This window comes from Hibiscus syriacus, unplaced genomic scaffold (assembly GCF_006381635.1).
Source record: "Hibiscus syriacus cultivar Baekdansim isolate YM2019G1 unplaced genomic scaffold, ASM638163v2 tig00110505_pilon, whole genome shotgun sequence".
NCBI classification, from domain to species: domain Eukaryota; kingdom Viridiplantae; phylum Streptophyta; class Magnoliopsida; order Malvales; family Malvaceae; genus Hibiscus; species Hibiscus syriacus.
The window spans coordinates 2,483,547-2,496,403 of NW_024062765.1; the positions used below are offsets into that span (position 1 = coordinate 2,483,547).

Below are 12,857 nucleotides of genomic sequence, written 5' to 3' on the forward strand. Positions count from 1 at the left end.
ATATGGCTTTGAATATTTGGTTTCCAAAATTAGGTTTTTATTTACTAGTTTAAACAGTGTATCTTGGTCTATTGCAGGCCCGTGGTGGACCTGGACTGGCAACAAATATTGGTTAGTATTTATGGTTCTTTCAGGTTTTTTTCTTTTGGAGGAATACAACATGATTTTCCCCCTTTAACTGACATATCATAGATCCTCAAAAACAAGGAGGTCAAGCAGTCCACGGTGAATCTTTTCACCTGCAGCCTATTGGTCTCCATTCAGCTATAAATGCTGCGGCTCTCATTGCTGAAGCTCTTGGTGGTGTGCAGGCTGGTCTGCAGCAAAAGGCTTTTCTAGGTCAGCCAGCACCAGCTACTGACCCGCTAACGCTCCATCTTGCCAAAATGTCCAGGAGCCAGCTGAATGAAATTATGTCTGAGCTGAAGGTATAATTTGAGCTATACAAACTGTTATACGGAGCTTTTCTCATTTTCCTTTAATTAATGGAATTCTTTCAACAGAAAATGGCTACACAAAATAAGGAACGAGCTCGCTAGCTACTGCTTTCAAAACCTCAGTTGCTGAGAGCTATTTTTCCAGGTATTTTTCATTGTTTGGTGTTTCATTAAAATAAAATATAAAAATTTATTTATCTCAGATATTTAATATCTATCTCATAAATTTCATCCAGATTCCCTTGATTAAAAGTGTCCTCGAGACACTCCAAATGCCAAAAAAAGAAATGAGTTTATTTTCATAAATTCAAACCTTTTATGTTTACAACTTGATGTGTTACTTCTTACATTTTTGTTTTCATCTTAGCTTTAAGTCTCAAAGTATCATTAAGTTGAATTTGAACAATGCTCTCTCTTTCTGAGAAAAGATTGGCAGGTTGTTATATGTTCAGAAACATTGTTTTTATAAGATTGAATAAAATAATATTTATCAAAGTATCATTAAGCTGACTGATTAGTTCTGCTTCAAAATATAGATGCAGTGACTTAAAGCAAATTTGAAAGTGGTTGCAGATTGGTGGTCAAAACTTGACCATTTATCTTTCTGCCACGAGAACAATAAAAAAGTTATGAAGAACCTGTCCATTCTATTGAAAATCAACTATCTTCTGCTAAGGGTAGCCAAAAATCCTAATTGCCTCCTCTTGCTTTTTGTATGGAATGTTGTACATTTTATGATATCTCTACAGGGACCTTCTCTAGTCCTCTAGGTGGTTAATTGCAATCATGGCCCATTATCTCTTGTATGTTTTTGTTTTTTATCTGCACAAATCTTATATACGAGTGGCTTGGACTAAAGTCATTTGTAACTACATAGAGCATACAATTTCCACATCATGAGGTGTGCTTCCTCCAATTCTTTTATTATGTGGACAGTCCACTGATGTATTTTCCTTTTCAAGTGAAAAAAGTACTTGTTCTTTCTTGATTTTATATTTTAGGCTTAACAATACTATGCAGGGAAGAGTGATTCTCCCATTCTTTATGTAGGAACCTTTTTTATGTGTATATATATATATATATATATAAGCTCAATTCATCTTTGCAAATGTATGTGTATAATGTGTTTTGCCATGATTACTTTTTCCTCGTTGCATTCAAGCTATCATATATTTATTAAAGCTATTTTCTGCATTGTTTATTTTTTTCATACGACTATTGTGCTATTTTTTTTGGTGAAATAAAGGTAAAAGAACTAGCACTTAAATCTCTACTTCTAAATTACAAACAGTAGACTCCTCTTGTAGTAAATTAAAAACCTCCAGCGGTGGACTGTAGAATACCGTATGAGCATCTCCTCGTCTAGCAGCAATCCTCTCCAACTTATCGACTACCTTATTCGCCTCTCGATTTATATGACTCAAAGTAACATTCCATTCCCGATTTAATAATTCAAAAACTCAGTCTAGAAGAGATAAAAACGAACCTCTCTTAGTTTTCCCCTGTAGCATCCGAATAACCTCCAAGTTATCAGCCTCTACCATGACTTGTCGTTCTTCAAGGTTCCATGCATGAGAGAGACCTTCATAAATACCCCATAGCTCCGCTTCAACGATAGAGCATATTCCTATTACCTTAGAGAATTCCAAGAGCCAATCTCCATTCGAGGATCGGAAAACACCCCCATATCCGTTTCCTGTTTTACGGGAACCATTTGTATTAATCTTACACCAATTTGGAGGAGGTGGGGACCAAAGAACGGTCCTAGTAAACTGCCGATGGGAAGACTGGCTCCTCGACATAGAAGAATCAAGTGCATGGTTAGCTTCGAGACAAAGACATTTGCCTTGTTCCAAAACAAACTCTTGTTTAATATAATCCGGATAAAAAATTCTCTTATTACGATTCTTCCATAACAGCCAAAGGATCGAACCAAATAATAAATCCCAATCCCGTTCATCGCGTGCATAAAATCCCGGAGAGACGATATTAATTTGCAACCAACTACTTATGTCCCGTGATAGAAAATCATGTAACTTACTGACTTTAACTAGCGAAGACCAGATTCCTATGGCCGAAAAGCAGTGGCGAAAAAGGTGGTCTATCATTTCCCCTGGCTGCCCGCAAACACCACAGTGGTTGCTTGTAGTTAAGTGCTGTCTTACTCGTTCCGTATTAGTTAGAAGCCTATCATTAGCTAATAACCACAAGAAAATTTTAATCCTTTGTAATCCACGATACTTTGAAATCACTTCCCATACCTTGTGTGGACTGTCGTCCGAGTGTTCCTGCCTCATATCGTAAGCAGACTTAAACGTGAAGCATCGGTCAGTATTCCACTTCCACCCCAGCGCATCCTGTTTCTTGCACTGCCATGGGGGCATCGTTGCTGCCAACCTCTGTAAAATATTATTCGGTAATAAATGAGTGATTAATTCCCAACGCCACTGTCCATTGCCGTCCACCATTGAAGTTACCAATCTACATGGAAGTCTCTCTATCGGGTTGATTCGCCACAAAAGAATTTAAAGGCCCTACATCGCTAAGCTAAGCCTCTCGCCAAAAGTCCACACTACGACCATCACCAATATTCCAAACCAAACTTTACCGCACATCACTCCACACTTAAGAAATTGCTTTCCATACATGTGACCTGCCCTTACGCTCGATGGAATCAGGTAACCCACTCCGCCACTTATACTTGGAGCGTAACACTTTAGACCATAGCTTGTCAGCATTAACAACCAAATTAAACGCTAGTTTCATGAGGTAAGCGTCGTTTTGATCGGTTAATTTCTTCATGCCAATACCTCCATTGCTTGTAGGTTTGCAAATATTCTCCCAATGAACAAGGGATATTTCATCTCTAGCCTTAGTCCGACCCTAAATAAACCCTTGAATTAATTTTTCTATTTCTTTGCAAATCCCTTTCGAAAGCTTTGCGGACTACATTGAATAATAAGTGATAGTCGATAATACCGCTTTTGCCAAGGTAATTTTACCGGCCAAAGATAGTGCTTTTGCCTTCCATCCTGCAAGTTTATCACGAACTCTCGAAACGATGTAGCTAAATGAAGCTCTTGTAATCCGAGAGTGGAGAAGGGGTACTCCAAGGTATTTCCCCAAATTTTGGACTTCCTGGAAACCAAATTGTGAGCTAATGGAATTCCTCAAACCCGAATCCACATTCTTTGAATAAAAGATAATAGTCTTTTGGATGTTGATTTTCTGGTCTGAGAACCTACAGAAAAGATCCAATATACTCCGAATTACATAGCATTGTTCAATAAAAGCCTCAGCAAAGAGTACCAAATTGTCTGCAAAGAATAAATGAGAAAGATCAAGTCCATTACGACACAGGCGAATAGGTTTCCACTGCCCATTATTAACAGCTATAGAAATCGCATGCGCCAGCCTCTCCATGCACATCACAAACAAATATGGTGATAATAGGTCACCTTGCCATAATCCTCTAGTTGGCTTAAAAGCTTCAGTCATAGCGCCATTCCAAAGTGCCTGAGTCGAGACTGAAGTTACACATCTTATGATAAGTGTTCGAAAATTCTCCGGGATATGTAACTCGCCTAGCGTATCTTCAATAAATGACCATTCAAGGCGATCATAAGCTTTTTCAAGGTCTATTTTCATCGCCATAAAACCAACTTTACATTTCTTCAATCTCATGGTGTGAACAACCTTTTGTGCGACAATAATGTTATCAATAATCGACCTGTCCGGGACAAAACTTGTTTGAGTTTCCGATATCCAGATTCATCAGAGGTTTCAACCGGTTTACAATAATCTTTGTAACAATCTTGTATAACACAGAGCACAAACTAATAGGTCAAATTTGGCTAAAAGACTCCGGTGCTTGCAGTTTTGGAATTAACACCAATAGTGTTCGATTAATTTCATCATCAAGAACTCCTCCTGCAAAAATACACTGGATCATTTGACATACACTGAAGCTTACTGTATCCCAGCTCCGCTGATAGAAAAACGCATGGAGCCCATCCACTCCAGGAGCCTTTAGCGGACTCATACTAAATACCACTTCATGGATCTCTTCATTAAATAATGGTCGTGTGAGGTTATTCAGCTGAGAATTAGAGATTGTAGGAAAACATCCCTGAAACGGGAATAGCCATCTACAATGCTGCTTGTGAATAAATCCTTATAAAAGTTGACCACCATCGAGCAAAGAGCTTCTTGATCTGAATCCCAACTACCATTCGGTGATTTAAGAGCTCCAATGTAGTTATGTCTACGTCTTCGCATCGTGCACGCGTAGAAGTATTTTGTATTCTTGTCCCCATAAAGTACCTATTGATTCCTCGACTTCTGTAGCCACAAGCTTTCCTCCTGTTGCAATACCTCTTCAAGTTCATTTTTCAACTTGTATTGCATTTCACCAATCTCCGAGAATAGCAAATAAGGAGCGTTTTATCAATGCCTAGTAGTCGTGCCATTAATTCTCTTTTTTTCCTCCCTATATGACCAAACACCTTTAAATTCCAATCACTCGCTTTAGTTTGGAAAGAATTGACATTGGCTAGCATATCCACATCGGTGCTCCAAACTTACGATAAAAAACTCTTAAACTGAGGGTGATCCTGCCATGCAGCAATGAATCAAAAAGGTTTAATTGATTGAGTTCTCTTAATACTCTGCATCTTATGTAGAAGCGGGCAATGATCCGATCCCACTCTATCAAGATGCAACACCATAGTATCAGGGAATGCATTTGCTCAACAATTATTTATAAGGCAACGATCTAACCGTTTACAAAGATTTCCTCTCCTCCACGTAAATTTTACCCCTCGGTAGTCAACTTCAAACAAACCCATCTCAAAAATAAAATCAGCGAACAGTGCACTAATCCCTGATCCACGACTTGCGCCACCTTCCCTCTCTTCCATCCGAAGTATGGAGTTGAAGTCACCCCCAGGATCAACGCTTCAGTCTCGCTTGGAGCAAGGTTCATAAGATAATTCCAAACTAGCTTTCGCTTTTCTAATTGAGGGCTTGCATAAACAACCGTAAAGTAAAGCCAATGAGTGTCATTTTCCGACCAGCATCTTCCATGAATAAACTGGTTCGAAATGGTTAAAATCTCAACATTTAACCCGTCTTCCCAAAGAACTCAAATACCACCACTAAACCCATGAGCTTCAACTCTAAACGAATGCGGATATCCCAACGTCCGGATGACTTTATCAGCAACTATACCACTGATCTGCGTTTCCAGCAATGCAACAATACTAGGTCGATTATTCCGACAATGCTCCCGAAGATAACGTCTAAAGTTATGGCTCACAGCACCCTGACAATTCCAAAAAAGAAAATTAACCATTAAACAAAAAATGCGAGAGAGCCTCATTACTGAGGTAGATTTGGGTTGGCATTCTCTCCATCTGGGACAAGAACTTCTTCAGATACTGAACTCCTCGCTTTCGCTGCGTGAGGTAATGTTTCGTCCCTTCCGTTCTTATGTGGGAATGAGGAACTCTCTCCATGCAACGTTACCTTATCCAGTTGCGCACTAAGGTTAGCATTCCTCATCCAATCCGTTACCACTGCCGGTGAAAATCGAAAATCCTTATTTTTCCTCACTTTGAGTCCTTTGTTCTTCTCCCCCACCTCTATTCCAGTAACCTTACCACGAACCCTTCTACTTGCAAGGCTATTCTGACTATTTTCCGAGATAATAACAGTCGAATGGCTTCCACCCGCTGTAGCTTTTCTATTTTCCGTAACTTGAGGGATCGCCCCAACCTCCATTGCTATCACATTAATCTGCTGCAGAGCTCGACTATCCCCAATATCTTTCTTTCTATTTGAATTTTCCAGCTTGCTATTCCCGACCTCCTTTGAACCAAGAAATGTTGTACCTTTTCCGTTCTCTCGATTCTCCATCCGAGGGGTGTACACCAGACCATTTTTCTTGTTGATATCTGCCTCTGTTACAACCGGAGAAGCTGTATGACTCGTATTAGGACTGTTCTCGATATCATTGAAAATAGCAAACCGAGAGCCTTGCACATCTTCGCTGCTGACTTTAGGATGCAAATCAAGAATTTTCCTAGTGCGCCTTCTACGGGTCTCCGCTATCATCCATGGTCCAAATCCAGCTTCCTCTCCATCGAACGCTTTGTCCATAGTGACACTTGGATCATTCGCTACTTCTCCCTTGCTTGTGTTGCCTTCTACATGGCCATAACTCGTTGGTGTTTGATAGTCTACTCCCAACATCAGGGGAAGTAAAACTTGAAATTCCAGTTCAACCCAAGTTGAGAGGTGACTCTCGTGATTTCATCTCAATATCATATAAGGTGTTGTATGATGAGCTGTTAGAAGCCCGAGAAGTGGCCCCGCATTATGTGAAACCTTTGCAACCTCCATATCCAAGTTGGTATGACGTCAACGTTCATTGTGAATATCATGTTGGAATTCTAGGACATTCTATTGAGAATTGTTCTACCTTCAAACGTCAAGTCCAACTTCTTCTAGATCATGGAGTATTGGAGTTTGAATTGAAAGGACAACCTAATTTGGTAACAGATTATCCTATTGAGTTTAAACCAAAAGTCGCCAAAGGTAAGAGTATCATCGAAGACATCCAGGAGGAAGGTCGTTTACCAAAATACGAAGCTCAGATTCGTCATTTAAGGAGTAAAAATGATAAACTGAGTAGAGAGATGAAAGCCATGCAAGATGATTTTCAAAGGATCAGTCAAGCTTTTAAATTCGCTGGTATAAGAAATGTCCCAAAGGAGTGGATAACAGAGGTCGCTAAATTTAAAAATGACGTTGAGCAATGGAGAAAGAATTGCAAGGTGCACGAAGATCGAGCTAAGAAGTTTTCTTATGTTTACAAATTGCAGAAAAAATGCGCAATACAACTATTAATGATTTGTGAAGGTATCAAGTTGAAAATCAGATGTTGAATAGATCCATTGCCAATATGGAAATTTCATGTCAACGCTACAAGCGGGAGAATAACGCTGAGCTAGAAGCCATTAGAGCCAAGAACAAGAAGTTGATGAAGATTGTGGATGATTGTAGTAATCTTATGCAAGAGCTTCATAACCACAATGATTTTCTTACAAGGAAGATTCAACAGCAGTGTCTACAGCTCCAAGAATCGGAACTCAAGATAGAGGAAAAGGACGTCATGAAAGAAGCTATGACCCAAGCAAGCAATGTGGCTCACAAATTAGTTGATTTAGCTGGCTTTGCAAGAGAATTGAAGCAGATTAACAAGTCAACACCCGAGCATGAGTGGAAGTTAAATTGGCTCTTGAAGGAGATAGACAAGTTAGGAATGCAAACTATTCATTATATGTAAAGTTTGTTTGATGTACCGAAACCTTTTGTGTTCAATGAAAATTGTTTTAAGATGGTCACTCTGGAATGACACCTTTTGTATTTGCATTTGGCATTTACATTACATGTATTTATTTAAGCATTTTACATGCATTAATTATGAAAACATGGAAATAACTTATGGGAAGTTATGTGTCAGTAATACCAAGATCATTCATTCATACTACTCTTCATCGTCATGAACAAACAAATGGAAACAATAGAACAATCTAATGAGAAATCACAAGATCAATTACAAGAGAAGTTGGTTGAAGATATGAGGAATCAAACATTGGTTTCTCTGCAAGGTGTATCGAATCAAATGACCCAGGTGCTAGCAACTAAGGCTGTTGATAGAGAGGAAATGGATGATAAAAGATACCAGTCTCATGTGACTGGTACATCAAGAGTGATAAATTTACCATGGAGCATCTAATTCAAACCTAGGGAAGAGCCTCGTCAATTATGAGCAATTTGAAGACGAATTCAAGTGGTTGAATGAAGCCATTAAAGATATGAAGGTTGTTAATGCCTCTCACAAGGAGTTAGAAGCTAGGGAACTCAGTTTGGCCCCTGATTTGGTCATCCCACATGAATTTAAGGTGCCTAATTTTGAGAAATATGATGACACTAGTTGTCCTCTAATTCATCTAAAGATGTTTTGTAAAAAAATGGAAGGGTACCTAAATTATGATAATTTGTTGATTCATTACTTCCTTGATAGTCTTGCTGGGCCAGCTATAGTATGGTATAACCGTTTGAACAAAAAACAGATCAAGACATGGGTCAACCTAGCTGATGCTTTTCTGGGACAATATCAATATATTAAAGGCTTAACCCCAAAACGTCATGACCTTAAAAGGATAAGGATGAAAGCTACTGAGAGCTTTAAAGAATATGCCCTAAGATGGAGAGGAGTGGCAACACAAGTTCAGCCTCCTTTGTTAAAAGAAGAAATATCACTTCACGATTCTTTTCTAGCTCTTTTCTTTGAGGTAATGCTGGGAAAATCGACGAATGACTTCAAGAATCTTATGACAGCTGGGGAGTTGATTGAAGATGCAATCATCAAAGGAAACTTGAAAGTCGCTTCCAAAAGTCCAATCGATCAAAAGGGAAAAATTGATGAGGTTAATGAATGTCACGTCCAGAGCTTCCACAGTCGTAAAAGAAAAGGAGCAGCTGGCTCCTCGAGTCGTCCAAAGAAAGTCCCGCGATCGAAAAATACTTTGAAAGTGTTCCAAACTTATATCTCAGATCTGTATCCCCATTTGGTTAAAGGTCAATACCTTACACTGAGGCCAGTTAAAGTGCAACCAGACCCTTCTGCTCACAGCTATGATCAAGATAGTGTCTGTGATTTCCACTAGGGGCATTGGGACATTCTACGGGGAATTGTAGGCCACTGTTAAAGGAGATAGAGACGCTTGTTGAAAATGGGACGTTGACACAAGAATTGGTGAAACAATTGATGACGAGCTCGAGTGGGGCATCAAAGCACATAATGTAGCATCCGTTTGGGTCAGGTGTTGCTGCAATAGATGAGTAATGGGGCATCATAATTAGGAAAAAGTCATTTCATCCGTCATGAAGCCTTATTCCATTTGCAACATCTTGTTTGAAATTGTTTTTTTGTCATTTCTCAGTTGTCTTTGTAAGGATATTTAATCGAACTTATGCTATTTTAAAGATGGTGAACATTGAATCAAATTTGCAATCTTGAAATTCTTTGAATATCAACTGAATTAAAAACTCTTTAAATGATTAAAGTTATAAATCTTTGACAAAATGATAAGATTGAAACATGATAAAACAAGGACATTGACCTTATCCCCAGAAGATATAATCGAACACCGTACCTTTTTATTGCAGGGACTAATATAGCCTTCTCCTATCATAAGATAATGAACAATTGGTATTTAGGTATGCATAGGAGCGGACAACATGGTGCATCTCCTGTGTATGATGTTACAAAACTGACTAGACCACACTTTTGTTGATGACGTTCAATGATGATGAGCGGACAACATAGGGCATCTCCTGTGTATGATATTACAAAACTGACTAGACCACACTTTTGTTGATGACGTTCAATGATGATTATGATCTTTGCAAATGGAATAATTGAGTAGGTGAATCTGATTTAGGTCAGTTTTTTGGAAATTGAACTCTAAGGATGAGATTTTCTGACTTTCAACAACACATAAACTATAATAGGTTTTTCTTGACAAGCTTAAGAAATTGAATCCATATACCCAGAATGTAATTATACATGTATAAAATAAAGCTGAGCTATTCCATTAAAGCAATTGGTTATAGAGGAAACTCAAAAGCCATGGCTTTATGAATTGATTGTATTCAAACCATGACATTGCTCGGATACTTGGCAGTTCGGTGTTTGTTCCACTACAATTGTCAGGTCGAAGACTTTTTGATTAGATGAACCCTTCAGCTAGCCCGATAAAAGCTGAATTCAGCTAGCCAAACACTGGTAAATTAAATTAATTTTATATAAATAAGGAGTTTCGGTAAAGATGGACTAAGCGAGTTAAGGAACACCTGTTATAGTCAATTTCAAACGAGTACTCAGGAATTTCATTTTTAGATCGATATTTCTGCATTGTCTTTGTTAGAGGAGTCTACAAAGCTTGAACAAATGGAATATTTCAGAGAACTAAAATAGAAGTATTCTAGAAAGTCTAGTAATTGATTATGCTAGTTGCGTTATTTTGTCCGCATCTGATCAAAATACCAAGCCAAGAAAGAGATGTATGTTTCAATGCCCATGAGGATCGAGAAAGAAAAGGACTGAGAAAGATGAAATTTTGATGGTCGAAACCTTAGAAAATAGGAAGCCAACCTGAAGTTAACTCCTCAATTTTTAACACTTTTCAAAGAGCTATAACCCTGAAAAATGTTAAAGAACTATTGATTCTTTTGATATTTTATGAACTCATATTTATGATTTGATTTTATTTGATCGTGAGCCTGAATTAAGGGACAATGTTTTAGAAAATTCTTTGATCCCTAAAATAAGAGAGAGAGAAAAAACATTTTCAAACATGGTAGTTTCAAATGTGAAAGATCCTTGAAGCTGGTGAGGCTCATTTTCCCTCTATTGGAGAAAAAGAATAAGCGATCTTGAAGCATATTATAACATCCCAACCCGTATCCGACCCGAATACGAATCTGAAGTGTCACATTGATTTTTCAAAGCTCGTACATTTATAAAAAGCGATCTTGAAGCATATTATAACATCCCAACCCGTATCCGACCCGAATACGAATCTGAAGTGTCACATTGATTTTTCAAAGCTCGTACATTTATAAAAACCATAGTAAATTTAAACTTTTATTAACATAAAAAATATGTTACATCATTAAGTTCAAAACATTACGACTTGATCAGAGCTTAAGTACTATCCAACTCTATTTACATGCCAGCACATAGACTACATAAACCAACATATTGTGTAGGGGCTTTTGATATGATCTTCAAGCTGTGATATACTGCTTTGCTGCTACTAGGACTGATCTTCTTATTTTTCTGAACCTACGTGTAAATCACTTACACGCTAAGTCATAGACTTAGTGAGGCAAAAACTTATAATAATGCATTTCTTATGAATGTGAACATGCAACATAACATTCAGAATTCCATATCAATTCATATGATTCATTATAAACAATATTGATACTGAGAACTTAAGGTATTCGAGTGCATAGAGGTTGTGCACATTTGCTGTCACCACAGCTCGTATAAGTTCCATTGAGTGACATATGAGTTTTGTCCCGAAGGACCTATGAGTTGTCCTGAAGGACCTATGAAACCCTCGACTCTTGGCATGCCAACTATACCTATAGCTCTCACATTACATAGCATGAGCATTAATATTATGTTTCATATAACATATACTTGTATCATTTCCTTTGTAATCACATATATATTTTCTTCTATCACATTTCCCATGTGCATGTAACCGTTAATCTCATATCATGTAACATAAGTAATTGAGTACATTCACATGAATCATATAACATGTATCGAATCATATGTCAATATATATGACTTATGCATGTTTAATAAAGACTAATGTATGCATGTTCATAACTATCAGACTATGAAATTAATTTAGGAAATAGACTTATCACAAGTTTTATTTCCTTTAACTTGTACCTATAGTATGCACTCACCTTAACATTGTTTCCTTTGAATTAGTCCTAGTCCTTCGATTGTTCCGGAACATAATTATGTTTAGTATCTACATAAACATATATGGATCCATATCAGTATTCTAATTAATATACTCTAATTGTTCACTCCTTAGACTAGAAGAAAGGTTGATTACATCTTTTATTTAAGGTATGCATCGATACAATATGTAGTGCATCGGTACATTCTTTAAAAGGTGTATCGATGCACTAACTATGCATCGATACACAAATCACATTCGATGTTTCCATTTTTAATGGGTGCATTGATACACAAATTACATTCGATGTTTTCATTTTAAGGGGTGCATCGATGCACTTATTGCATTCGATGTTTATTTATTTGAGAGTGCATCGGTACCCATTGAAGATGTACCGATGCACAGAACCCAGAAATGTCATTTTTGAGCACGAAGATCACTTCATTTTTTGCTAAACACTTTATATTTCACCTCCTTTTATATTCTTAACTATTATACACCTTAAACTAATTAATACCCATTCAATACCTCTTAAACTTCAAAATCCAATCCTCCATATATAATTCAAGAATCTCACTCAAATTCCAACATGTTCTAAATCTAATTCTAACACTTTGTATGTCTTAATTAAATTGATGACAAATAAAATTTGGTCTAGAAATCTAATTATTATCGTTCTACCAAAATTTCACTTATCAACTGCCTTTCTTCAATCCTTCATATAACTTTCATCTTGTTGTTTTAAGATAAATTAAGCTTTCCTTAAGCTTAATTATCGTCTAATGATCAAAACCAAACTTAAATTTCAGCTAATAAACAACTAATAAGAATTCTTACCTTTACCTTGGCTTACACGCACGAA

The 12,857-nt window shown here is 37.4% G+C and overlaps 1 protein-coding gene across 1 annotated transcript; it reads right to left on the minus strand.

Moving 5' to 3' along the window:
• Nucleotides 1-1,897: 1,897 nt before the first annotated feature.
• Nucleotides 1,898-4,825, minus strand: LOC120130007. Its single transcript, XM_039147369.1, has 4 exons — nucleotides 4,629-4,825; nucleotides 3,417-4,167; nucleotides 3,084-3,320; nucleotides 1,898-2,836 (listed from the first exon to the last, which is right to left on the minus strand). Exons 1-4 carry the CDS (start codon nucleotides 4,823-4,825, stop codon nucleotides 1,898-1,900), a joined length of 2,124 nt encoding a protein of 707 aa, XP_039003300.1.
• Between the last annotated feature and the right edge of the window lie 8,032 nt (nucleotides 4,826-12,857).